Source organism: Pieris rapae, chromosome 1, assembly GCF_905147795.1.
Source record: "Pieris rapae chromosome 1, ilPieRapa1.1, whole genome shotgun sequence".
Taxonomy (NCBI): Eukaryota; Metazoa; Arthropoda; class Insecta; order Lepidoptera; family Pieridae; genus Pieris; species Pieris rapae.
In genome coordinates, this window is record NC_059509.1 from 8179890 (window position 1) to 8204832 (window position 24943).

General features: G+C 31.8%; 5 protein-coding genes across 8 annotated transcripts; 3 read left to right on the top strand and 2 right to left on the bottom strand.

Moving 5' to 3' along the window:
- The first annotated feature begins 1081 nt into the window (after positions 1-1081).
- On the top strand, positions 1082-4390 carry LOC111003895 (doublesex- and mab-3-related transcription factor 2). The gene is made up of 3 exons (XM_022274650.2): positions 1082-1403; positions 2052-2196; positions 4085-4390. The coding sequence occupies exons 1-3, from the start codon at positions 1212-1214 to the stop codon at positions 4315-4317; spliced, it is 570 nt and encodes a 189-aa protein (XP_022130342.2). The 5' UTR covers positions 1082-1211; the 3' UTR covers positions 4318-4390.
- Positions 4391-4481: 91 nt separating this feature from the next.
- On the bottom strand, positions 4482-16803 carry LOC111003819 (transportin-1). 2 transcript variants are annotated; one of them, XM_022274532.2, is made up of 16 exons: positions 16608-16803; positions 16038-16370; positions 15654-15869; positions 15303-15425; positions 14668-14763; positions 13505-13688; positions 13065-13276; positions 12636-12845; positions 11969-12280; positions 11615-11722; positions 11178-11351; positions 10418-10589; positions 9780-9875; positions 8812-8887; positions 7759-8062; positions 4482-7364 (listed from the first exon to the last, which is right to left on the bottom strand). In XM_022274532.2, exons 1-15 carry the CDS (start codon positions 16710-16712, stop codon positions 7780-7782), a joined length of 2700 nt encoding a protein of 899 aa, XP_022130224.1. In that variant the 5' UTR covers positions 16713-16803; the 3' UTR covers positions 4482-7364; positions 7759-7779. The 2 variants fall into 2 exon arrangements, with proteins under 2 accessions (XP_022130224.1, XP_022130223.1); XM_022274531.2 differs by having other exon boundaries at positions 11169-11351.
- Positions 16804-17005: 202 nt separating this feature from the next.
- Positions 17006-18617, top strand: LOC111003847 (probable dimethyladenosine transferase). 2 transcript variants are annotated; one of them, XM_022274571.2, is made up of 5 exons: positions 17006-17186; positions 17475-17661; positions 17732-18035; positions 18115-18336; positions 18464-18617. In XM_022274571.2, the coding sequence occupies exons 1-5, from the start codon at positions 17129-17131 to the stop codon at positions 18611-18613; spliced, it is 921 nt and encodes a 306-aa protein (XP_022130263.1). In that variant the 5' UTR covers positions 17006-17128; the 3' UTR covers positions 18614-18617. The 2 variants fall into 2 exon arrangements, with proteins under 2 accessions (XP_022130263.1, XP_045485209.1); XM_045629253.1 differs by having other exon boundaries at positions 17010-17186; positions 17460-17661.
- Positions 18611-19519, bottom strand: LOC111003849 (NADH dehydrogenase [ubiquinone] 1 beta subcomplex subunit 6-like). The gene is made up of 3 exons (XM_022274572.2): positions 19173-19519; positions 18999-19100; positions 18611-18861 (listed from the first exon to the last, which is right to left on the bottom strand). Exons 1-3 carry the CDS (start codon positions 19413-19415, stop codon positions 18715-18717), a joined length of 492 nt encoding a protein of 163 aa, XP_022130264.1. The 5' UTR covers positions 19416-19519; the 3' UTR covers positions 18611-18714.
- Positions 19520-19681: 162 nt separating this feature from the next.
- On the top strand, positions 19682-24705 carry LOC111003831 (mitogen-activated protein kinase p38b). Of its 2 annotated transcripts, none has more exons than XM_045629233.1 (9): positions 19682-19915; positions 20175-20311; positions 20492-20685; positions 21053-21162; positions 21274-21398; positions 22036-22115; positions 22538-22659; positions 23084-23214; positions 23429-24705. In XM_045629233.1, the coding sequence occupies exons 1-9, from the start codon at positions 19812-19814 to the stop codon at positions 23503-23505; spliced, it is 1080 nt and encodes a 359-aa protein (XP_045485189.1). In that variant the 5' UTR covers positions 19682-19811; the 3' UTR covers positions 23506-24705. The 2 variants fall into 2 exon arrangements, with proteins under 2 accessions (XP_045485189.1, XP_022130240.1); XM_022274548.2 differs by lacking the exon at positions 22036-22115 and adding an exon at positions 21724-21803 and having other exon boundaries at positions 19683-19915.
- The last annotated feature ends 238 nt before the right edge of the window (positions 24706-24943 follow it).

Below are 24943 nucleotides of genomic sequence, written 5' to 3' on the forward strand. Positions count from 1 at the left end.
TCACAATCTTTAGGAAACAATAAACCAGTAGAAGGTATAAAAATATTATTTATTTTGGCAAATGTGGGTTATACCTAAATTAATTATTGTTTCGCCAGTGTGAACTTATAAAAAATACCCTTCAAAACAACATCATTCTGTTTGTATAGACGACATAATATGTAGACGCCGCGCAAAGCGCGCCGATTACCTCTTAACAAGATCTTTTTATCCTCCTCACAATTTATATAGGTACCTATATATATTATAAATTTCTTGTTAGAACTTCCACTTCTACCACTTAAAATAAAATTGTGTTATTCTTCCATTTAATAAAATTAGCACATGGAAGTTAAGCCTGTGGGATGCCACATACTAAAGTTCAAAATATTTCTTTGAAATTACTTAGTAGGTAAATCCTACCTAATAAAAATATACGTGCACAGAACGACTACTATTATTTATTACTATTTTAATTAAAGAGACAAAACAAATAATAATAACGAAACACAACTTGGACAGTGGCTATTCCAAGTGAAATATGAGAGCTAATTGGATGTCGTCCCCCGAGATAGCGTATTATTTTCATCATGATACTACTATTTGAAATAAAATCATTTCTATCTTAATAATTCTTGATTGAAAATTTTTATTTTAATTCAAATTAAATATATTATGTACATAAAGCAATTACATTAGTAGTTTTGGGAGTGTTTCTGAACATATATGTACCTAACTTTAAAAGTGACAAATTATAATTATCACAATAATATCATTGCAAAAATAAAAGCAGGGTTTTAAAAACCAAAGCGCTGTTTTAATGAATCAAAATATCACCTAAAAAGCAATGTCTCCGTGACATGTTCACATTTACTATGCCAGTTGTGTTTATTTTTTTGCTACTTATTACACACAGCTGTCGTGATCTTTAGCAACAAACAACAAATAATAAATGTATCACTTTTCAAACAGTGTTAGATATACAAAGTTCTACAGTTATCCGCCCATCTGTGTATTAGCCAATAGTATAAAAGTTGGGCGGAGCTTGCCAAGATCTAAACATAAATCAGGATATTTCAGCTATCAATCTTTGAAAAGAAGTTTCAGTGTAACAACGTTTGTCCGGTAGAAATAGCGACTGATTCTTTTAAATAAAATATTTCTCAAATAAATTGGAATTATAATGTAGAAGCGAGAAGTTGAGGTTATTTTGCCTAAATTTTAATGACTGCATGATCATGTCAAGTGAAAACCGTGAAGGAGTTATAACACGGAGAGCTCTGCGGACGCCTAAGTGCGCTCGCTGCAGGAACCATGGAGTGATTTCCTGTCTGAAGGGTCATAAACGTTTGTGCCGCTGGCGTGACTGTCGATGTCCAGGATGTCTTCTGGTTTTAGAAAGACAACGGGTTATGGCTGCTCAGGTGTGTTCCTAGTCGCAGGTTTTTTTAAAAAGGAAAAGATTTTATGTAACAGTATTTATGGCCAGACTAGTTATATCTGCCATAGGAAGAGTTTCTACTCCAGTATTTAGTCCACCTGGGACCGTAAAATACTAAATTTATTTTAACTCTCAATTCTTAAAGCAATCAATAATACTCTACATTTACTTTAACTGCCACTTCTTAATTCAAATTTAGCCCAGACCTCAACCCAGACTTATAATTATGGTAATTTTCTCTTAACAACACGGCCACATTGAGTCTCTTAAAAATCCTTGGAAAATAGTGGCGAAACAGTGGGTTAATCGATAGATAAGTACGTGGATTTCAGTGGAGATTAAATGCCTTTATAAAAGCTTAAGGTAGCCGTTTCGAAGACTTAAAATATTATTTACTGAGACATAAATATATTAGATAAATTTTAAAATTACATTACTTCATTAAAAAAATCATTTTCATTTGTAACAGAACTTATGACTGAACTGGGTATAACGTTTAAGTAATTTTACTAGTGGACTATTGGACTGATTGAACTAAATAATTATGACCGACTATTCATTATTATATTGATATTCATTATATATTTCCACCTTATTTAAAATAAATAGGTTTTATAATTAATGATCATAGGTGGCTCTACGCCGGCAGCAAAGCGCAGGACGCACGGCTCGCGAGGGTGAGGCGGCTGCGTTGGCGGCGCGAAAGAGAGCTTATCGAGCTCGTCTACGTTGCGTACAAATGTCTCGTAACTTTCCCGTGCAGCATGCAGACATAGGTAAGAGATACGTGCACATTCTGCATCGGTTCATATATTTATGAAATCAAAGCAACGACACTGACGGCATTTCATCTTATTACTTTACGTACTTTTTGCACGTAAATGAATTAATGCATGTGCGTGACTTTTAAATATAAAGAAACACGTGGCGTCAACGTTTTAGATTTTTGTGTCCGCATCGTGATAATTTTTATTTTATATAGTCAACTAGGCGATCAACCATGTTTCTGACATGAGTGAGTCTTAATCCGAAAAAAAGGGCCATGAGAAGAGACTCGCACGTTTAAGCCAGGCTAGGCGAGCTCCAGCAACATGCTTTATTTATTTATATCCAAGATTTTGGTTTGATTACACGAAGGTATCTTACATCGAAATATTAATGACAATCAATTTACTTATACATACTTAAGTACTAGTTTTTTACAATAATCCATTTTAAGTTAGTAGTTAATATTATTACTAACACCTCTTCACACTACCACATTTTCTCGTAATTTAAATAAACTTTGATTTATTTGTTAGGAGCTAAAATACTAAGGGTCTGTTTCACAATGTCCGGATAAGTTCCAAATACGCTATTTATTACTTATTTGTAGGATAAACAGCATTTTTGCGTTTTACGACTGTCAGATATTGCTATTTGTCATGAAATGCAAAGCAAAATGAAATATCTTATTCGGAACTTTTATTTTTCGACTAATTTATGTGTTGCTATTTGGCACTTTATCCATGCATTGTGAAACAGGCCCTAAGTGTTATGAATAGAAATTATTTAAATGACATCTACTACTTTGTTTTGTTCCCAATGTAAAGTGGTTAATAATAGACAATGTGTCGTATAAGCTGTCAGCCACTCAGACATTGTTATTATTGTAAGCGAGTCGACACTGTCGTCTGTTTCGTTTCTCACAAATGAAACGAACAATGCGAATTAGCTGAATAAATATTTTGTTTGGAACATTAACTAAAGTTGTGTATTTAAGAGTAAGATTTGAGACCCATTTATTAAAACAAATACAGTTTTACATTGTTTTGGCAGTGTGACTGATCACTGAGAAGTTGTACAAGGGGAGATAGTGAAAATTATTTTAAAATAAATTAAATTTCACCAAGCGATGTAAGAAAGTGTGGTAACCTCTGAACACTCAGTAATTTGCCGCGATGAAAAAGATACTCTTCAGACAATTAAAAATAGGCACTTCGCGTAATAAAAACTCAAACGACCCGTCTCATGTCCCCTTCATTAAAGAACAAAAGCTGTCATCTAAGAGTCGGTAACATTTCACTGTCTATTAACAACAAGACTAAATATCTTTTAACTATTTTTATGAGTAGTAAAAAATGTGAATATTGTTTTACAAGAGAACTCGGAGGCGGCTCTTTGTCGCGGTGTCGTATTACTATGTTGTCTGTAAACACGTCTTTCCGCCCGCGCTAATGATATGCGATGAATGCCAAATGATTATATTTTAGAAATTCGGATTAAACAATGTTAGTTTCGGCATTTTATGTCTTGTATTTCAAATATTTAAGCATTTTACTCAATGGAAATAATACGTAGGTTAATCTATTAAGCCAAGAAGAAATTAAGTTAAATTTAATTTAATTAAGTTAAATTAAGTTTATTGCCAGTTCTTCTCTTCCGTTCTACGCCCTTGATTTGAGAAGTGGCAGTAAATGTAAAATTAGAATTATTTTATGTATATTTCTTTTCTTGACGTTCATAAGTGTACATTATGTTACCTATATGAATAAATTATTTTTGACTTTGACTTGTATAAAAATGTACACTAGATTATGTTACCTATATGAATAAATTATTTTTAACTTTGACTTTGAAACATTTTTATACAATACATATATCTATCTATCTACCTCATTTTAGGTAACTACCAGCCAACCGCCACTGAAGACGCATGGTCCGAACGTGTTCGTAAACGTCGTGCTTTTGCGGATGCAGCTCTCGAGGCGGACTTGCCACAGTCGTTCCCAGAACCGCCACATGCGGCAATTTTTTGCAGACATCTTCTAGCGGCTTTACTCACGAACTATACGCCTACTCAGCCTCCACGGCCGAAGATATCTTTTTCTATCGAATCTATTATTGGTGTGCAATAAATGGAGAGCAGATATTAACTACTTTTTGCGTTTATCGAGATAATTTAAGAAATAATTTATATGTTTAAATAACATTTATAAATATATAACTTAATTAAGTGTGATTAAAAATTACAGAATAAAAAAATGGACTTTAATTACAGGTAAAAAAATAAACAACAAACTGAACAATGAGTGCTTTATTAACGAAATGTATGGTAAAAGAATTTCACGGTGAGGTCAATGAATACAACCAGAACTTACATTACATACTAAATACTTAAGTGTAGCGCACGTGTCGTGCCTTGATTAGGTATGTATTTACAATTCCGACAAACAGTGAGTACAAATACGACTTTAATACAAAACGTCAATTTATATATGTATATTTCACACAGAAATATTACGATTGGTTGATAGATCAGAGTTCTGTTTGTCTAAACAAAAGCGCCGTATAAAGAAACGGTCATACTTCTCTCTTAGGAAGGGATTTCCTTTTGGGTGAAATGATTAATAAATTGTATGAAAATTATTAGTTTGACAAACGATGATTTTGCCTGTGATAGCTGGTAAAACGTCTCGTGTGTACGTTAGGCCTTATTTGAGGTAGCAAATAACTCGATCAAAGGACATTGTACCCACTACATTTACACAACATTGCAATTAAACCCAGTTTTTATCTACAACACTGAAATCATGCCAACGGGATACACTAATGACAGTAATTTACTCGTTAAACATAATATAAAATAAAGAAAATACATTATAAATATTATAAATAGAATACAGATATCAAAATAGATACGAAAGTATGATCCATATAATTTGGCTCCACGGTAACGAATATAAAATATGATCTAGATACAAATTTATGAGTATTTATGCGATAAAGCAACTTTAAATTAAAAAAAAATATTTATACACTTTTGCGATAAATATGAAAGATTTTCCTAAATGGGATGTCAACTGTGTTGCTAGTTGTACAATAGTGTTCACGCATTATGTTTAACAACGTAAAATATTGCGTAATTTCGAAAAGAAAACCGTATTTCTAATTTTGAAATGAAATTAGCATATCATTAAAATAAATTTTTTAAATACTTCCAATATTAATTAATTGAATATAATGAATGTTGAGGAAAGGAATGGTGCCTTACGAACGCCGCTCACTCACACATCGGTCACTTAAGCTAATCACTTTCAGAACAAAATACTACAATATAAACTATACAGTGAAAATATCTAATAATCTTAAAAATAAATTGAGACACCCGTAGTTTCGCGTAAATAAAATCCTTAGACAATAATGCGACGCCGAGATGTGAATTCTTACATTTTAATAACGGGTTGCCTTTTGTGAACTTCACGTTGAAACGCGAGACTAGACTACAAAAGTTGAACGTAAAGTGAGCTTTGTACATTATGGCTTCGTTGGCACATCACAGGGAGTGGGACTAGAAAGGAATCGGGGTAGGAACTTCACCGGATTTTCGGGACAGGGATTTACATAATCAAATATTTCAAACAACACAGCTGCGTTAATCGTTAAATGAAATATTGTATTACGTACATTTTTGACTCAAAACTAAATCGCCCTATTCAAGCCCCAAGGAATGTTTAAAATTGTACCCCCGAAATAACGCTCATGACCCAAACTAAAACTACTAATACAATATTGCAAATGTTATCTATCACTAGACCTCAAATAAGCAAACCTCCTTTTACTGTTATTCATTGTAATTGTCCAATTTTTCAATTCATATAACATGACGTTCGTGGTTAATTTAATTTAGTTTATTTCAATTACTATAAAATTAATTTAATATGTACGAAAACCATAAAAAAAGGTTGCTGGCGTTGAGTATCTGTACGTAAATGACATAACAAGTTGTTAAAGTCAGACTTTTAAGTTTTTAATATAAAAAGTAACAATTTAATTGCATATAATTATTATATTAAAATACAACGAAATAATATATTTACATATACATAAAAGTGAAATCTATTTATTTAAATACACGTTAATCATTCATAGTTGATCACACAATAACTTGTCGCGAACTTAACACGAGCATTCCATTTGTTACTAACTGGGCTAAATGTTGTAGGAACTTTATCAAAATCTATTTTTATTATTTTTTACCCTATCTATAAAACTGTTACATGCAATATATTGTGTTCGGTTAAGGTCTCAAAATGTTAGTCGTGAGATCAACAAACATGCAAACAAAATAAACCATTTAAAAATACTATTTGGTATTATATAGCAGATACCCACATGACGTAAAAACTATCAAAGCGATGTATCGACGCGTCACAGACATAAACATACACATAATTAAATATTACTCGAAATAAACCAGTCACAAATCACAGTTGACATAAATTCTCGATTTCACTAAGTCTTTGTAATTTATATTAAACACGTACAATTTTATTTATAGAATACATATAAAACTAGTTGTGAAACAGATAAATGCGTATAAAACACGTTTTGTAATATTTATATATTATATAGACAAGGGTTAGTTACTATGTGAACACAAAATCTATGCTGAGCAGAGTACAGACTTCAGTCAAAAACAAACCACATTTTGAGTTCAGAACTTAGGCTGAAAAATTCTGGAATTCAACTACAAAATTTGGAATAGACATTTACAAAACGTTCTCTGAAACAATTAAAAACCAATTCGAAAAGTACGTCACACGTACACTAATGACTAAGTTCATGCAATATAACATTCCGATTCACTAGCAATCAAGAGCTGAAGTCTATCTTACAACGTATTGATAGTCGACGACTGTTTCAGCTCTGAAACAGTGAAGTACTAAACTAGAGGCAGAACGACTGCAATATATGTGCCCACGTAAGCATGCAACGTGGTTCCTAAGCCTAGCACCCCGTTTCCCATGTGCGTTTCCCCTCGAGCCACAGACTCTTGTCAGTTAAGTGGATGCCGCGTAATACACGTGTAAGGAGCACTAAAGCGTCACAGATTTGTTGGCACACCCTCCCGGCCTCTTACCGGCCATGCAATGTCTCCCCGACCCTGCTGACATTGGTTCCCCTGGAATTAACGTAATCAAATTTTAATCCAATATCTCTCAGATCTTTCAACTGTATTCGGACGGAAACTGAAATGATATCTATGTCAAAATGCATTTAATACATCTCATACAATCTACTTTCAAGTGTCGCACCAAGTACATTTCTGTCCTTTTTTCTTCGGTTGTAAGCGCGGCCACTTGCCTAATCGTGGTTACACCCCCTAGTTAGCCCAAAATAGCAGTAGTTTTTCCGCTTAACGTACCTTTATATTTTGTATTATTTAAAAAATCCCCCTGACCTTGGTTCTCGGCCCTGTTATACCATACATGTTGGTGTTTCGAATCGGATCCTAAATTAATTCTAGAGAAAGAAAAAAAATTAGTAATTTCTTAGCGTGTATTATATTTTCTTACCATTTAACGAGTCGTAGAGTCTTATATTCCGCACATGGCGGAAAGACGCGCGCTCAGTTGCATAGGAAACTGATCGGTGAACTGGCGCCAATTCTCCTCACCCACTTGGTTCTTGAACCCATGAAGGATCTTCGTAAACATTTCCTTTAAATCCTCTTTCGGATGGGACCACGACGCAACCGCGTCACAGAAGAACATAAAGTCCGCAACCACGCCCCCGGGATTTACTTGTATCATTTGACAAATGCCTCGGAATGCTGAATCTTTCTCTTCGTTGTCGCGGATATTCCGCAGTGATGTACACCTGTTTTAATATCGCTCGTATTGTTAAAATTGAGGAAAGGACGATTAACATATCATGTCTAAATACACAAGAGTCAAACAATTTTAGTAGTTTTTCTCTATATTGAGAGATATTGTATTGCTTTATTTAAATAGAAACATATGACTGCTGTGTATTTAAGGTTCAATATTTTTGCACTTATAGTCAACTTATTACTGTGTAGTTTAGGTTGTATAAATACAAAAACATGAACTGCAAGTAAAACCATAATAACTTATAAGAATTAAAATAAATCTCTAATTATTAAATAAAAAAGGGGCTAAAGCAAAATAAGTAGTATGGTAATTGTGGAATAATATATCAGTGATTGATAATGTTTAAAGAGAATTAGTTAAAATACATATTATAAGCTTACCAAACTGAAAGCAAATAAGATTGATTATTCAAAAACGTTTGAAACAGGCTTAGTGTAAAATTTGCCTTACAGTTTGGTTGAGTAGTACATAAATTTAGCATCAATATATATTTAGAAAGCGGATGGTGTTCAACACATAGGTAACACGGAATATAAAACGATAGTTTCCCATCCCAACTATAACATGTTCAAAGTGTGCTCCTCTCTGTACATAAACATGCCAGCCTCAACATAAATGAGAAAATAATAAAACACATATCAATAAGCCAACACCATCCACGATCGAAATAATACTATAAACTTATCGAACAAATTAATCGTAATATAAAGTAATAAAAAAAATTTGACTACAGACCACTGGCGTACAAATTGTTGTAAAACGGGTGCGACGTCATGGGGGCACACATAACCTAGCCGACCGATAGTTATCGCTACGCCACGACATACCGAGAACAAAACCAATAAAACAAATCAACAAACCATCCAAAACATATTACACTTATATAATCAAGTTACAGCAACAAATCAGTGTTACGAAGAAATAATTTTCCAAATATTAATATAACTAATTAAATTAAATATATACGATACAAAAGGTGGCTTTGATTGGGCATTCCATTTTTTATTATAATTTTAATCTATATTAGCTCTTCAATGAAATTATTCCATATTTGCAATGCAGTGTACAAACATTTTATGCCCGAAATAAAGATCAAAATCACCTTTCAGTCAGGCCCACACTTGTGTTCTATTGGAATTCGGTACTACTTGTGATATTTACAAAAATCCCCATAAATTAAAACAATCTTTAAAATATTAAAAGAAAATCGGTCCTAAATATGCTAGCATTTACTACACTCTGTCTAAAATACAGATAATGGTATGAGGAACGTGGGGATATAATATTGGTAACAGCACATAAAATAATTTTAAATTAATATAAACAAATATACTTATTAAGCTATGGACTGCTTTTATTTTTATAAACATTTATTTTATTGTACCATAAAAATATTATTTGAATAGACTAAGCAGTGAGAGATGGCATATTTCTAAATTTTCATAAATTTATTTATATGCTATATGTCATCTCTTATTTTGTATAGAATATTTAGTAGAAAGTGGTGCCTGATTATGTAAGATTAAGCTTTTAATTAACAACAAAAGCCAAGCTTAATTTATACGCGTGAGAATTTATGTATGATAAAATTAACTAAATTTAAATAATATGTTATTTGATATCAAATCATAGATTATTGAGCCAACGTATTAAACTCAAATGGAATCTTTTATAGTTATAATGTAAGTAATAATAGAACTTACCTGTGTTTTCTAATAGTGTTTTGGGTGTGTTGGGTCGATTAATAATATCAACCAAGTGGTTCAAAACTAATGGAATATATTTTGATGTTTCCGGACCTGAAAACACGATACTATTTACTTAAAATTCATTCAATTTTATATTACATTCCATTTTCTTGGAACCTTTTGTAGCATTTAGAGTGCATGTTATAAGAAACCTTGTTTTTGACCATTACAAAAACTTATTAATTTATTTGAGAATTTCGGGAATGAACAATCACCTAATTTTTGACATTTTGACCAAGTTACTCAATTTATCAGTGAGTATTTAGGTATTATAAATAAAGGGTAAGATATTTGAAATTATACACAGACTTGAAAAAAATGTGTATTATGTTGTATTTAATATTTATCACATACAATCCTGAAGGAAGCTTATAAATTTCCGATGAAAACGTTAACAAATTTAAGTTTTACATAGACATGTACTTTACACATCTGAGCTTATCCTTTTGATGAGTTTGTTTATTTTTTAGCGTGTAGTTTCCCTATCTCTTACTTGAAACTGTCATAAATTTAAAATTATTAAAAAAACTTCCGAGATTTGTTGTACCTCATTGCTCATGGCAATTCAACTTATAAAAACGACTATTACTCACCAAGCTTAATACTGATTTCCCCAATTGCCCATGTGGCGTTATTGCACACAGATATAATTTCCGGGTTTAAATTCATGCCTAGTATTGGCAAGAATTCCGGAATGTATGGGTGCACGTGTTGAAAACATGCCTTTGTGAGGTCGCCTAGCAACGCAAAAGACGATTGGCGCACCTAAAATATTGGATATTATATTGTTGCCAAAATTAAAAAAAACTCATTACCCAAACCCCAATATTAGTAATTCGAGTTAATATTTTCTTATAAAATTAAAAGCCACCAAAAATGTTAGCCTAATATACTTTTATGAGTTTATATACTTAAATAACACATGAAGTATTAGAATACATACGATGCAAAATAACTAATGATAGATTATATAAAAATATATAAGTGAATAAAAATGGTTGTTTTGTGCACTTTGAGAGAATATTGAGCGATATGATTATTCTTATTAGACCTTATATACCTTGGAGCTCTTCGGTTCAATGTCCGCAAAACAATTACATAAAACAACATACTCGGCCAAAAAAAATAACATTTATTTATTTATTTAATAAAATGAATGTAACTGCCCCATGTAATTATTTAATTCTAAAAGTTTTATTTATTTATTTAGCATAAAAGTCGGCACACATCCGCCACTCTGTCAGAGCAGTGTTAACTAACAAAAAATATTTCTATCTTTATATCATAATCAATATCCTCTCAAAATACAATATCCTACATTCCCATGAGTAAAGCGCAACATACAGGATGTACCTCAGGCATGGGGTCCTGCATGCACTGGTAAAGCAGCTGCATCAGGTTCGAATTTAGCACCAGATGGTTAATGTGACCATCCAGGCCTTCAGCCAACCCGCTTAACAGGTCTAGCGCAACTATCATAAAGTCTTTATCTGGGGCGTCAAATTGTTCCGGGCTCTGTGTGTTTGCCTAAAATGATATTTATTATTAAGTATAAACAATTAATACACAAAAAATTGTTCTGTTTTATAACTCTAATATTACTTCAAAAATTGATTATTTTGTATAAATTGATGACTCCGACTATAGGACATAGTACAAACTTTTTAGAAAAGGGTTTTAAACCTACCTAAAGCTCTGTCTCTTTTCATCATACTGTAAAGATAATTTGACAGAAAGAGACTAAATAGTACTATACTTATAAGTATTTGTTAGCTTGATATTATACTTACAATGTTCTGATTTAATGTTTGCTCGATGAGAGAGACGCATCTTCTGAATACAGGTTCACAATATGGAAGGAAGCCTGATTGTAGAGCTGTTGCTACTGATGACAAACACTGAAAAATATTTTATAATTCAATTAACTGCGTACAATAGAAAAGCCAGATGATGAAAAATAACAAAATTCCAAATAGGCATAGTTACAAATTATTTCATAATTTTTTATAAAGTTTCAATACTGTTTAGTCCACATTTTAAGATTTGGACAATACTATTTTTCATTTGGAATTTCATATAAATAAACTTACACATTATACAGATTTTCAAATGCATATTATTCATTATATATTTTATAATCTTACCTCAAGTAGTGGAAAGAGATCTTTGTCTTCATCTTTGAGAACATTCCACTTTGTAATGAGCGGAGGCATCAATAGCCCTATATATTCTGGCTTGTTCAAGTGATGTCCCACCGAATCAGCCAAAGTGCCGATAGCATCATATAGTATTAGAAGATTTTTGTGCTGATATCTGCCGAAGGCAAACACTAGGGTCTGTAGGATATGTCCCAGATATGGAACGAGCTCAGTGCAAGCCTCTTCTTCAAGGGTCGCGAATGCGGAACATGCTGCTTCTTGGACGCGCTTATTGTTGTCAAGCACTCGTTTCAATAACTGAAATAATATTTATGCTTAAAATAATTTATTTTTGATAATTTAAATTATTTACTTGTAATTTAAAGGGCGTCAAACGTCAGAACAATTATTATTTACAATTTATTCCCAGGTATGAGTTGAGTTAGTTACCTATCAAGCAAAATCAGTGCTATTTCTATTATATATTTATAGAAATACATATATACATACATTACATATATATTTATGTTAAATTGTTTATAGGAATATGTTTAACTCCTGAACCTGAGATATTTAAACCCATCATTAAGTCAGACTATAATGCTTGAAGCTTTAGGCTCTGATAATTAAGCTATTGGTTGACTTAATTTAGATAAAAATATTTAGACCTCACCTCAGTCATAACAGGTCGTAGATACAAATCATGAGATTGAGATACAATCCAATGGGAGTATCGTGATAGGGTCCAGCAAGTGATTGATCGTACGAGAGCCTTACGCTCAGACAAACAGCATACTAAGTATGGCACAAGATCTGGGAGATGTGGCACCATACCCACCATGCACCCATCTGCCACAGCGCCCAGGGCTAAAATGCCGCTTTCCTGAAATATAAACAAACACATAACACAAATATAAGTTGTGCTACGAATAAACCTTGTCATATTGATTTGTTTTACTTTAAGAAATCTCTCTCCGTGTGACTTTAGGAAGTTATTCAGGCACAGAAAAAAGTATAGGAAATTTTAAAAAATTATGGTAGATTTGCACATTAAAAAAGCCTACCTAATTTAGCAATATTTCATCAGTATGTTTTAACTTACCTTAATAACCCAATCATCATGAAAGAGCGTTTCCTTAAGTATTGGAAACAAAACGGGAAGCAAATCTGCCCCAAATACATTAGCTAGAACATCTAGACCAGCGGCACTGCATTTCCGAAGATTCCAATCAGAGAGAGAGCTGTCTGTGTCTCCACCATCATCTTCATCATCTGATTCCCCACCCCCTGACATGTTGCTATCACCTCCACCAACTAAACAAGAGGCAATAGTTACTTTACGTTTTTGACATTCATAAGCATGCCCTAAGACGCATCTAAATTAAATAAATGAATTTTGATGTGATTTGATAAGGTCTAATAATATCCTTAATTTATCAAAGCTCCGGTAATAAGAGATAAATTAGAAAAAATTAATGTTTAGAGGACTATAAAAATGCCAAATCTCTTTCATAGTGAATAAGGAGTACAAAAAGCTGATACCATTATGTTTGATGGTATGTGAGCGAGGTTTGTGGAACCTTGGCCGTATATCCGCGTCTCGGTCTGGCTCTTCTTCGTCTGCGTCGTCGTCACGATCACCCCGAAGCAGAATTACATCCATTTCAGAGTATCGCATACCCCTGACTAGAACTGGCAATAGCGCTGGCAGACGAGGGCCAAGAACCTACAAATTACAGGAATTTTGTTAAAACTACTTTTAAATTAAAAGTATGTTGTATGTATGTATGTGATGTTAGATGTATAAGAAACAAGCACTGCATTTTAAATATCATTTAAAAGTTCCACACATCCAGTTTTTTTTCTCTTTATTTTACAAAATAATATAGTATGTCACAGAATGTTACATTAGAAAACCGCTGTGGTTTGTATTCATGTAGTCAGTCTTGTTTAGGAGCGCGACAAATGTATGTAAAAGTAGTTTTTTAATTTAGAGTTTATGTTGGTTAGTGTTATGCTATCTATTATCTGATTGGATAGACTATTTATTAGCCGCGGTAGCAAATACCGCAACGTTCTCTCGCCATATACGTTGTTTTCTCTCGATGTACAGAGCCGAACTTGCGTACCGCTCGAGTCTGTAAGTCGTGCTCCACACGTTTTTTTTAATGTCATTTCGAAAAAGTGCTCGACTAGAAGACATTTATTTACTTTATACTGATACTTGGCAGTATTTTGCAGTGTTAAAAAGTCCTCTTTGTTCATTATTATATGAGTCGAGCACATTTCTCGAAACGTGTTTAAGGATTCGCATTTGGACTTTATTTTGGAGTTTATATATTTGTGAGACACGTCGGATAAGTTACACCGTAATTGATGACATACTAGCAAAGCGCCTTGTAAAGTAAAAGTTTGGTTTTAAATGGGATACACTTTTTGAGTATTGTAATTTGTTCCAAAAACTGTCGTATCTTATCGCAGACGTATTCTATGTGTTGATTCCAATGCATATTTTTGTCTCTAATTAATACCAAGTATTTTTGTTCATCAACTATTTCTATAGAAGGGCACCTGCACATGGTTGATTTGTGGAGACATGCGTGTTTGTGAGCCACCTATATAAGTTATGGCACCTGGCTTATATTTATTATGGGTAATTTTAATTGGCCTAGTCATGCAGTGTTTTTTTAAACACAACCACTTACCTCCCTACAAATGCTTTGATCAGCCAGTGACAGCCAAAATTCGCATGCTTCCAATGCAACAGCCTCTTCTGCATCTTGGGTCCGTAGCAGCATATACTGCAAGAGAGAATGTATTATATATGTGCCAATATTCAATTGATAATATAAAAGTAACTAATGACAACATTAAAGATTAATCATACATAAGTCCTACCTAGTGAACTTAAGTGGTGTTTAGATTATATGTTATAAATTGTCAGTATCAAACAAATCTTAACATTTATACCATTAGATCTAACTACCAACTAGAAACAGTTTTAAGGCTTTCTTGACAGTTATACATTTTATAACAATTAATTATGTTTGTAATTAATAATTGCATATTATTTAATAAGTACATATAAATAATATACACAAACATAATAAAGTATACATATATTTTCTCATATGAGCATGTTTAAGACATTGCTGGTTCATTGCAAGTGTAAACATAATCAGTTTTTTAAGGTCTAAAAGATCAAAATGATTGATGAATTTTGTTATATATATATGTATCTTGAAGTGTCAGTGAAAAATTTATTTATTGTCACATTTTAACTATTTCATCATGTTTGGTACAGAATTAAATATTTGTTAACATAGAAATTACAACTTACTTCAATGATATTTGGCAAATGAGGTGTAAGTCTATCCAAACGAACCTCCAACAGTAAAACTAGAGCATGGCAAACATTTTTCCGTACATCTGGATCTTCATCACTAGCAAGAAAGAAGAGATTCTAAAAAACAAAAATTCAATACAGATATTATTACCTTCTAAAGCACACATTACTATACTATATATTTATATTTCAAACTATTTTTTTAATTAGTTATTTTATTTAAAAATGTGAGCTTGGCCATTTGATAAGTTGTAGGTCAATGTTACATAAGATAAAAAATTAGCTGCATCATAAATTTGTAATTTGTTTAACTAAATTTATCTACTTCAAATAATATATACTTACTTCAATAAAGGCATCAATATGCAACATAAGTGCTTGTGTCCTACTCATAATAAAGAAGTTGACACAAGCAATAGCATGACATCTTATTTTAGGAGAAGAATGTCTAAAAAACTGTAGGAATTTAGGTATCATGACATTTAATGGTCGGTTTAAAGCATCACTATCAAGAAGTTCAGCTGTATCTTCACATATTTTTTGAAGTGCTCCAAATGCACCCTAAAACACAAAAATAAAAGAAATAAATCATAATTAATAAAAAACATTTAAGTAGTATAATTAATAATATTTTTTTGTACAAATCAAATAAATAGAAACATTTGTATTCTTATGTAACTAAACTTTAATATAATAATAGATTAAGGAAAGATAATAGTAATATCATACCTCACAAACATTGTAATCTTGTGAATCAAGCATTTGACATAATAAAGGTAAGAGTTCAGGCCAAGATGTAATCTCTCCCTTGCTGGCAATAGTTGTTATGATGATTCCAACAGTAGCTCGAATTAATGGTGATGGATCACCGATAGCGGATAAGCATTCTCGCTTAATAAACTCTGCGACCTCCGGTAAAAAACTGTTGTAATGTGACTTTACATTATTTTTCAAAATTAAACCACTAAGTGACCTTGTTGGTTCTTCTTCCGAAACCAGTTTTGTCAGGACGTATATGAGGTAATTGTTAAAATCTGGATATTTATTCAATTCCTCTAATTTCTGAAATTACATTATTAGGAAATCGAAAGCTGTCAAAGAGTGTCATGTCGGAAAAATCGATTTTATCAAGAGCGTGGATTATAAATGAACGCTACGTGTTTTGGTATTATTCTAAAATTTTCAAACATATAGATAGCATATTACAAAATTACGCTTAACAATTGAATAATACTGTAATAATTTAAACAAAAAACATCCACGCCGAATACATTGAGGCTACGGTTGCAAAAAGGATACTTGTTGAACTGCTCTTTGAGTTGCAGTGTCTGGTGATTGGGACTCCTTCAACAGAGTTAAAATTTGTCTTAATCCTTCTTCTTCAGGTTTCCACTCCATTTTCATAATAATAAATATTTTCAATAAAACGGTTGTATCTTACTCGACCTCGCAAAAATCAACCATGCCAAAAATTTTGACGGATTTTCTAGTGATACCATCTAATATCAACTTTGATATAGTCACATTATATGATATTTATCATTATTGGTCATAGATAAAGTTTACATAATATTTTTTATTATTTCACGGACATCGCAGACTTTTTGTAAAGTCTAAAAGAGCCTTTGATTTTTCAAATGATTTACTTAAATAATTTTAAAATTAATTAAGTAAATCATGGCTGTGACAACATTGTACTGTTTTCTACTTCTAGTCGTAGTCTGTGCCAACATCTTTCGATAAAAATAATTATTGATAGAGTTTGAATATATGAAATAAATAAACAAACGTGCTTTTTCGTTTATTCAAAATATTTGAAGATGCCTAAAGTTAAAATTGAAAAAAAGTCCCGAATTCATAATGAAGTTGCGAAACAAGGTAGGTACTTAGATTGAGGTTATTTATGTATGGTTTATTATTATTATTTTGAGAAAATGCCGTTGTCTCAGTAAGGCTTTACTAAATATTCTTGGACTTTAATTTTATTTCTTAGACTATTTAATTTTATAATATAAGACTTAGACCAGAGAAACTAATCTCAAATCCAGTTTCACAGCCAACCCAAAATAACCTCAGAAAAAATCTGATTATGACTGATAGCCACTTGCAGATGAACGAGAACACATGAAAAAAATTATAGCTTAATTGAAGTGTAACTGATTTAAGGTATTCAATTCAACAAGGATTTTGGGCAGCACATATTAAAAAACCCCTTGATTATAACATCTATGCTGGACAAAGCTGGATTAAGACCAACAGATGTAGCCCTTGAAATTGGACCTGGTACAGGAAATATGACTATAAAAATGCTTGATAGAGTTAAAAAAGTAATAGCCTGTGAAATTGATACAAGGTAATATTTATTTCAAGTTTTTATATTAATGTCAAATTGAATAAGAAATTTGAATCTTAATTTATTTCAGATTAGTTGCAGAACTACAAAAAAGAGTACAAGGTACTCCTTATCAAGCTAAACTACAAATCTTAGTGGGAGATGTATTGAAAACAGAACTACCTTTCTTCGATATATGTGTGGCAAATATACCTTATCAAATTAGTTCCCCACTTGTATTTAAATTATTACTTCACCGTCCTTTCTTTAGATGTGCAGTATTAATGTTTCAAAAGGAATTTGCACAGAGACTTGTGGCTAAACCTGGAGATAAATTGTATTGTAGATTATCTATTAACACGCAACTCCTGGCTAGGGTTGATATGTTAATGAAGGTAATACTTTATAAATATAACATAGTAGAGATAAGTATATTTCATGTTAAATATGATTATTAATTTCATCTTTTTGTAGGTTGGGAAGAATAATTTTCGACCACCACCAAAGGTTGAATCAAGTGTTGTAAGAATAGAACCAAGAAATCCTCCTCCTCCAATAAATTTTGTGGAATGGGATGGATTAACAAGAATTGCATTTGTTAGAAAAAATAAGACACTAGCAGCTGCCTTTAAACACAGTACTACAATGGCTGTTCTAGAGAAAAACTATAGAGTCCATTGTTCTCTACATAATAAGGTTATAAAAAATCTTTTTTAAAATAATGTTTTTATATAAGAACATTGCAAAGCTGTAAATAAAATAAGATTACTTTATTATAATTCGTACGTACGAAACATAGTAATAATATTGTATATTTTTTTAGGAGATCCCAGAAGATTTTGAAATAAAACAAAAAGTCCAAGATATATTGACAACGGCTGAAGCAGATCAAATGAGGGCCAGAACTATGGATTGCGATGACTTTATGAAGCTACTACATGCTTTTAATTCAGAAGGAATACACTTTGCATAATATATTGATTATTTTTTATTCACATAAAATATCTAACAATGTTTTCCTTACATGATTCTTTCTAATACATAATGTTAAAAAAAGTCATCTAATCAAGTAGCTCACTTAACAAGTACAGAATCTTTGAAACCCCTGTCAGCATAATCGGCATCACTAGCTCGTTCAGATTTAAAAGGGAATCTAGGTTGACCAGGCAAAACAATTGGTTTTGATGTCACCACCCTCCAACCTCCCTTTTTAGTCCAGTCCTATAAAAAAACAATATATTTTATTGTATTTATTCCTATCACTTTGAAAAGGGTTAGCATGCTATTTCAGTAAAATCATTTATCATATTTTTAAGATTTTGGTATATAAGGTTAGTATATAAACAAAATGTACATACATTTCCTGCATATTTAAAATAGTAATGTGTTGCTAGCACACCAACAGCAATCAAGCCTAGTTTTCCAGTGATATATCTATAATCTGCCGCGCGATTCACTCCCTAAAACAGATTAACACGATATTTTGAAATATTCTTAGTTAAGGTAATAAGGTTATTATTATGTAATCTTACCAAAACAGGTGATAGTTTTTCAAAAAGAGTATCTAAAGGTTTGCGATAGAAACGACGTATAGGATTTGTACGTTCTTTCCAGTATTCTTCAACATGCACAGGTTCATTAGGAGCCAATACTTGATCCTTTAACCACTGTTTTCGCCACTGTCGTTCAGCGTCAGTCATTCCAATACATCTTTCCCTTTCTAATGCCACTCGACCGGCAATGGTCATAGGCTTTACACCAGCAGTTTGAGCCATAATTTAGAGTATGAAACGCCTAAATTTCAATAGTTATTCGAATATGGTAAATCGTTAATACATAGTTTCTGCCGAAGATTAGTAAAATTAATGACACTTGTTCATATGTCAAAACACTGAAATATCAAAACAAATGTTTCATGGACGTTGACAATCCGTTTAAGACGGCTTTGAATGTAAAAACAGTAAATAATTTGTCTGTTTCCTTATTTCCTCTAGATATCTGTGTCGATCTTTTCTTCTGTCTAGTGTCTAGACTCTAGAATATTCTGTAGTTTTTGGTAATGACAGCTGATATGTAACTTTGTAATAATTTTTGTAGCAAACTAGCAACCTGTAATTAGAATTTTAGTTTTTGATCCTGAACTGTTTGTCGTGTAAAATATCAGTGTTAAAATGCCTCGTTTTCATACAGTTGAAATAAATAAGACGGAATGGATCGTACCGGAACGTTATCAGATGCTTACACCTGTAGGGTCAGGCGCGTACGGTCAAGTATGGTATGTATTATTTATTTAATTTATCATTTACAGGCAAAATGCCAATTTCTTTAAAATATGCTCTTATAATTTAACATAATAAGCAAGTATAGCCTGTCTAATAGACTCTGATTTATTATTCTACATCAAGTTGTTTATGTTATTTGTATTTTGTGTCAGTCTTGAAGTAAATATTGTCGGAAATAGTATTGTCACGTAATCATATTAAATAAATCCAGCATTATGAGGTAATTCTACTAACATTGTTATTCAATTTCAGTTCTGCTATAGACAAGGTGCACGATATGAAAGTTGCAATTAAGAAGTTAGCTCGGCCATTTCAATCTGCCGTACATGCAAAACGAACTTACCGTGAACTTCGTATGTTAAAACATATGAATCACGAAAATGTTATTGGTAATTAATTTGTTTAAGCATTTTACTATCTCTAAAGTGCCTGCTAGTTCCTCAAATTCAATATCACTCTCATAGTAGTGTTATAAGTTAAAATATTTCTAAACCAGAGATGAGTGGGAACACTCTCGAGTTTTGATACTAAGTTAGATAATTAAATCAATAAATTTATTTACCTTCAAGGACTGCTGGATGTCTTCACATCAGAAAACAATTTAGAAGATTTTAATCAAGTTTATCTGGTTACTCATTTGATGGGAGCTGACCTAAACAATATTGTTCGAACACAAAAATTGTCTGATGATCATGTACAGTTCCTTGTGTATCAAATACTAAGAGGACTTAAGTACATCCATTCAGCAGGAATAATTCATAGAGTAAGTATTAAAATAGTGATGTATATAATTGGTACCACTTATCTATATGTAAATTGTGAAAAAACCTGCTATTTTATACCCTCTAAGTCCTTAGATTTGTTTAACTTTTTCAATATATTTTTCTTTTCTCACAAGACCTCATGATTGGGAAGTGAATGGGTGAAAACATCATGAGGGCAATACTGCTTGGTATGCTCACACAAGCATTAGGGAAGCCTGGATAATAGCTATAAATCAGAACACTTGTAACACTATATATGTATATAATATATATGTATATCATTTAATGTATAATCAACCAAATGTGCATAAAAGTGTGGAAACAGATTTGACACTATTTTACATATAATGTAACATTGCTTAACAGGATCTCAAACCATCAAACATTGCTGTCAATGAAGACTGTGAATTGAAGATCCTAGACTTCGGCTTGGCTCGTCCCACTGAAACAGAAATGACTGGTTATGTGGCTACTAGGTATTTTGTGTTGATAACTAAATTAACATAAATCCATTAATCATGGATAGATATATTTAAATCAAAAGTTCATATTAAAACCATATTTAATTACGCACTTAAATGTTTTAGATGGTACAGAGCTCCTGAAATTATGCTTAATTGGATGCATTATAATCAAACTGTTGATATATGGTCTGTGGGTTGTATTATGGCTGAATTACTAACCAGCAGGACACTCTTTCCTGGTACAGACCGTATCCTTTTTCTGATAAAATATTGGATAGTGCAATTTTTTAAGATAACCTTAATAATAAAGATGTAGACTCTGTTAAGGTGATAATAATTTAATATGAAACTTCAAACACAAGGTAAGCTTTTGTTTTGTTTTTTATTAGTGCTAATAAATATTTGTTAGTTTTGAGTAGAAGTGTATTAATTTTAATCTTATGTCTTACTGCTTCATTGAGTAGTTCAGTTTCATCAATTATTTCTATAAATAGTCACTAGGTATGTTTGCTTCATAACTATATTAGATATTTACTACTTTCTTTTTGCTTTCTACCTTAATGAATGAGACAGATATTCATCAATTGAATTTAATAATGGAGATCCTCGGGACCCCAGGTATGGAGTTTATGAAGAAAATCTCTTCAGAGTCTGTAAGTAAAGCCACTAGCCTGGGTTTTGGGAGCCTTTTCCTTTCCTTTAATCTTCTGCTTTACCAGCAATATTTTGATATTTACCATTTCCTTATATGTATGTAAGTTTTTGATTGTGCTTAAAATGTTGTCTTGGTAAAAATTAACAAAGCTTAATACAACTTTAATTTGCCATGTTTAGCTTTAGCTTGTGTAAGTTTCGTGCTTGTAACCTTAACATGTACGCATTCAGATATTGACCATCTCACAAGAATATTATTTTTATGTGGGAAACCCGATCAAGAGACTATAGACAAAATTTTAAGTGAAGAGGTAAGCCATGAAACTTCATAATTGGAATAAAAAAAAAGTTCTGTACTTATTTTATTGTCAAAAAGTCAAGGTGTTTTTTCCTGTCTTTGACAGTAGATATTTTAGTGAGTTTATACAAAGTGTATTAAAAATAAGGCTTATTATGCATTGCCCACGAGTAGTAAATTTTGTGTGCATACTTTATAGTAATATAGCTTACTTTACTAATATTTTAACTTTACATATACAATAACAATTTGTTTAAGTATAAAAATGTTTTAATAAATATTCAAGCCCAATGCGGGAATAACCCACACAGTTAAGACAAACGATTGTCTTTACAGTTACTTACTTTATTATGACGTAATATTCATTTGTTTCTTAAGATGAGCATGTCAGCTTAACAGAGTTGTGATTTTATAGCAAATTATTTTGTATTGCAGGCTCGCAATTACATACAATCGTTACCAACATTAAAGCGCCGCGATTTCCGTGAAGTGTTTCGTGGTGCGAATCCCCTTGCGATCAATTTACTTGAGCTTATGCTTGAGTTGGATGCTGACAAGTAAGTTTTAAAAAGGCTCATAACCCTAACCCAAAGAACCAAGGAAAGTTAAAAAAAAATATTTTCATTTAACAATAATGCTATTTTCAAAAGAAATGTTTATGTGATATATGTATGTAGATTATAGAAAAATTGTGTCGATGAACTTCCATTTCTACGTATCTCGTGATAATTTCTATAGATAACATGAATGAAGCCTATAAATTCATATCGACAAAAATACATACAAAACTACTTTTCGGCATACACTATTGTCAAGGCATCTTGACTAAGCCCCTGTAACGTTGTAACTGATATCTTTCAATTTGAATGCCTTTTGGTGTGTTTAAAAGTTTACAAATGTAAACAAAGACTATTGTATGACATTAGATGTCCGTCTTGATCCTTTGATTTCTGGTTCTAATTTGTGTTGGTTTAATCCAAGACGTATAACTGCCGAACAAGCGCTGGCGCATGAATACTTAACGCAGTACGCAGATCCAAGCGATGAGCCGGTGTCGGCACCCTATGACCAGAGTTTTGAAGATATGGACTTGCCTGTCGAGAAATGGAAGGGTTAGTACAGATTACATGTATTTTATTTTAATACAAGATGTTAATCTAAACTAGCCGAATTTTAGTATTTAACAATAAGAGTAGTCTAATCTAAAATCGTATAATTTAACATATTCAAAAGATTATTTATTGATTATATTATAGAGGCAAGTCACTTGCCATCTCTGTCCTTCACCCCTCTCGCACATGTGAAATAAGGTTTAATATTTTACAGAATTGGTTTGGAATGAAGTGGTAGAGTTCAAACCGCACCCGCAGCACATGAATACTGTAGTTGAGGTCAACCCTTAATCATTTTAGTTTTATATGCCGGGACCCTTGCACATAACCTTTGAAAAATGTTTTCTTATAGAAATAAAAATATATTTTGCATAAATTGTACACCTACAATTAGGTATTGCTAGGACTTTTTGAATGTTGTGTGTCAAAGGTCCCAAATTCAATTATTAGCCTGTTTTATTTACATGCTATTAAGTATTAGATAACATTATGTTTTGCTCATACTTATTAATATTTTATAATCAACTTTCCTCTAGTCTAGAAGGAATACATTTTTGTGAAGAGTAAAAACTAGTTTTACGCATAGTGATACAAGTATTACGAAAATGATTTGTCAGTTTATAATTATAACGGTGACATTCAGAAACAAGATTTACCGCCAAATCTCATTTCTAAATCTTGCTTCGCCTCTTCCACGATCTAGTAGATTAATTGGGTACTATATTGACAGTTTTATTTTATCGAAAATCAACAAGAAATGGTTGGTAAATCTACTAATGATTAGAATTAAATAGTATTTTTGAAATTTTATTTGGAGATCAATAAAGACGTCCTTAAATTCTTTTTGGATCGCGGTAAAAGTTAGTGTTTAAGAATCGTGTATGACATGATCTTTATTCTTATGCTACGTATCTTAAGTTTAACCGCAGCTATTTCGTAAAAAATAAGTGAGCCTAAAACGGGTGCTTATATTTAACCAATTAGACTAAGAAAACTTTACGGTGTATAAATGTATTTTATAAAAGTTCAACCTACAACAGACAGCAAAAATCACGCATGACGCAACGCCATAAATACATCAATACGTATTACTAATCTATTTGTTTTCAGTATTCTTATAAATTATTATTATTTATTCCATGTATATTTACAGTTTGAATCTTTAACTCATGATTAAGATGCCGTTTTATTATAAATGATAACAATAAGCGATATATGAAATTATAAATTAACCAAAATGAGTTGTTAATATAAATTTATAATGTGTTTTACAATTATTTGCGGCAATCAACGATTTCTAGGTGGAAACAAATCAGTCTTCAGTAAAGTTCTCAATTTTTGAGAACATGGCACGCGTATCCAAATTTAATAAGATAATTGTCTAAAAATTATTTAGTAATATGTGTTATAGTAGTGATATATATTTAATTTCTGTAAGTATTCCCTATAAGAATAACCTTGAGAAAATATATTTACATATTTAAAACAGAACTGATAGTTTTATTTTCATAACCCCTAGCAGTCGAGGTTGAGATAGGTCTTAATGAGGTTTCAGTATTAAGGTTAAAGGAATGAAACCAGTAAAAATCTCGACAAAATAAAAGCTACATGTCTCTTTATTTTTATTTTCCATTGGCATAAAACATGCAATTATTCATTTAATAATTATTTACATGTATCATTTTACGTGTAATATCTGGTATGGGTCAGCTAAATATTCCTGTTGTAG

Excerpts from the sequence above, each read along its gene's own strand:
- LOC111003895 (XM_022274650.2), top strand. The coding sequence starts at position 1,212 with ATGATCATGTCAAGTGAAAACCGTGAAGGAGTTATAACACGGAGAGCT. Across the intron at positions 1,404-2,051 it reads AACGGGTTATGGCTGCTCAG|GTGGCTCTACGCCGGCAGCA; the intron begins GTGTGTTCCTAG and ends TAATGATCATAG. Across the intron at positions 2,197-4,084 it reads CGTGCAGCATGCAGACATAG|GTAACTACCAGCCAACCGCC; the intron begins GTAAGAGATACG and ends ACCTCATTTTAG.
- LOC111003849 (XM_022274572.2), bottom strand. The coding sequence starts at position 19,415 with ATGGCTCAAACTGCTGGTGTAAAGCCTATGACCATTGCCGGTCGAGTG. Across the intron at positions 19,101-19,172 it reads AAAAACTATCACCTGTTTTG|GGAGTGAATCGCGCGGCAGA; the intron begins GTAAGATTACAT and ends AATCTGTTTTAG. Across the intron at positions 18,862-18,998 it reads ATTTTAAATATGCAGGAAAT|GACTGGACTAAAAAGGGAGG; the intron begins GTATGTACATTT and ends GTTTTTTTATAG.
- LOC111003831 (XM_045629233.1), top strand. The coding sequence starts at position 19,812 with ATGCCTCGTTTTCATACAGTTGAAATAAATAAGACGGAATGGATCGTA. Across the intron at positions 20,312-20,491 it reads GAATCACGAAAATGTTATTG|GACTGCTGGATGTCTTCACA; the intron begins GTAATTAATTTG and ends TTTACCTTCAAG. Across the intron at positions 22,660-23,083 it reads CTTGAGTTGGATGCTGACAA|ACGTATAACTGCCGAACAAG; the intron begins GTAAGTTTTAAA and ends GTTTAATCCAAG.
- LOC111003819 (XM_022274531.2), bottom strand. The coding sequence starts at position 16,712 with ATGAAAATGGAGTGGAAACCTGAAGAAGAAGGATTAAGACAAATTTTA. Across the intron at positions 16,371-16,607 it reads CTCAAAGAGCAGTTCAACAA|AAATTAGAGGAATTGAATAA; the intron begins GTATCCTTTTTG and ends ATGTAATTTCAG. Across the intron at positions 13,689-14,667 it reads ATCAAAGCATTTGTAGGGAG|GTTCTTGGCCCTCGTCTGCC; the intron begins GTAAGTGGTTGT and ends TGTAATTTGTAG.
- LOC111003847 (XM_022274571.2), top strand. The coding sequence starts at position 17,129 with ATGCCTAAAGTTAAAATTGAAAAAAAGTCCCGAATTCATAATGAAGTT. Across the intron at positions 18,036-18,114 it reads GGGTTGATATGTTAATGAAG|GTTGGGAAGAATAATTTTCG; the intron begins GTAATACTTTAT and ends ATCTTTTTGTAG. Across the intron at positions 18,337-18,463 it reads ATTGTTCTCTACATAATAAG|GAGATCCCAGAAGATTTTGA; the intron begins GTTATAAAAAAT and ends ATATTTTTTTAG.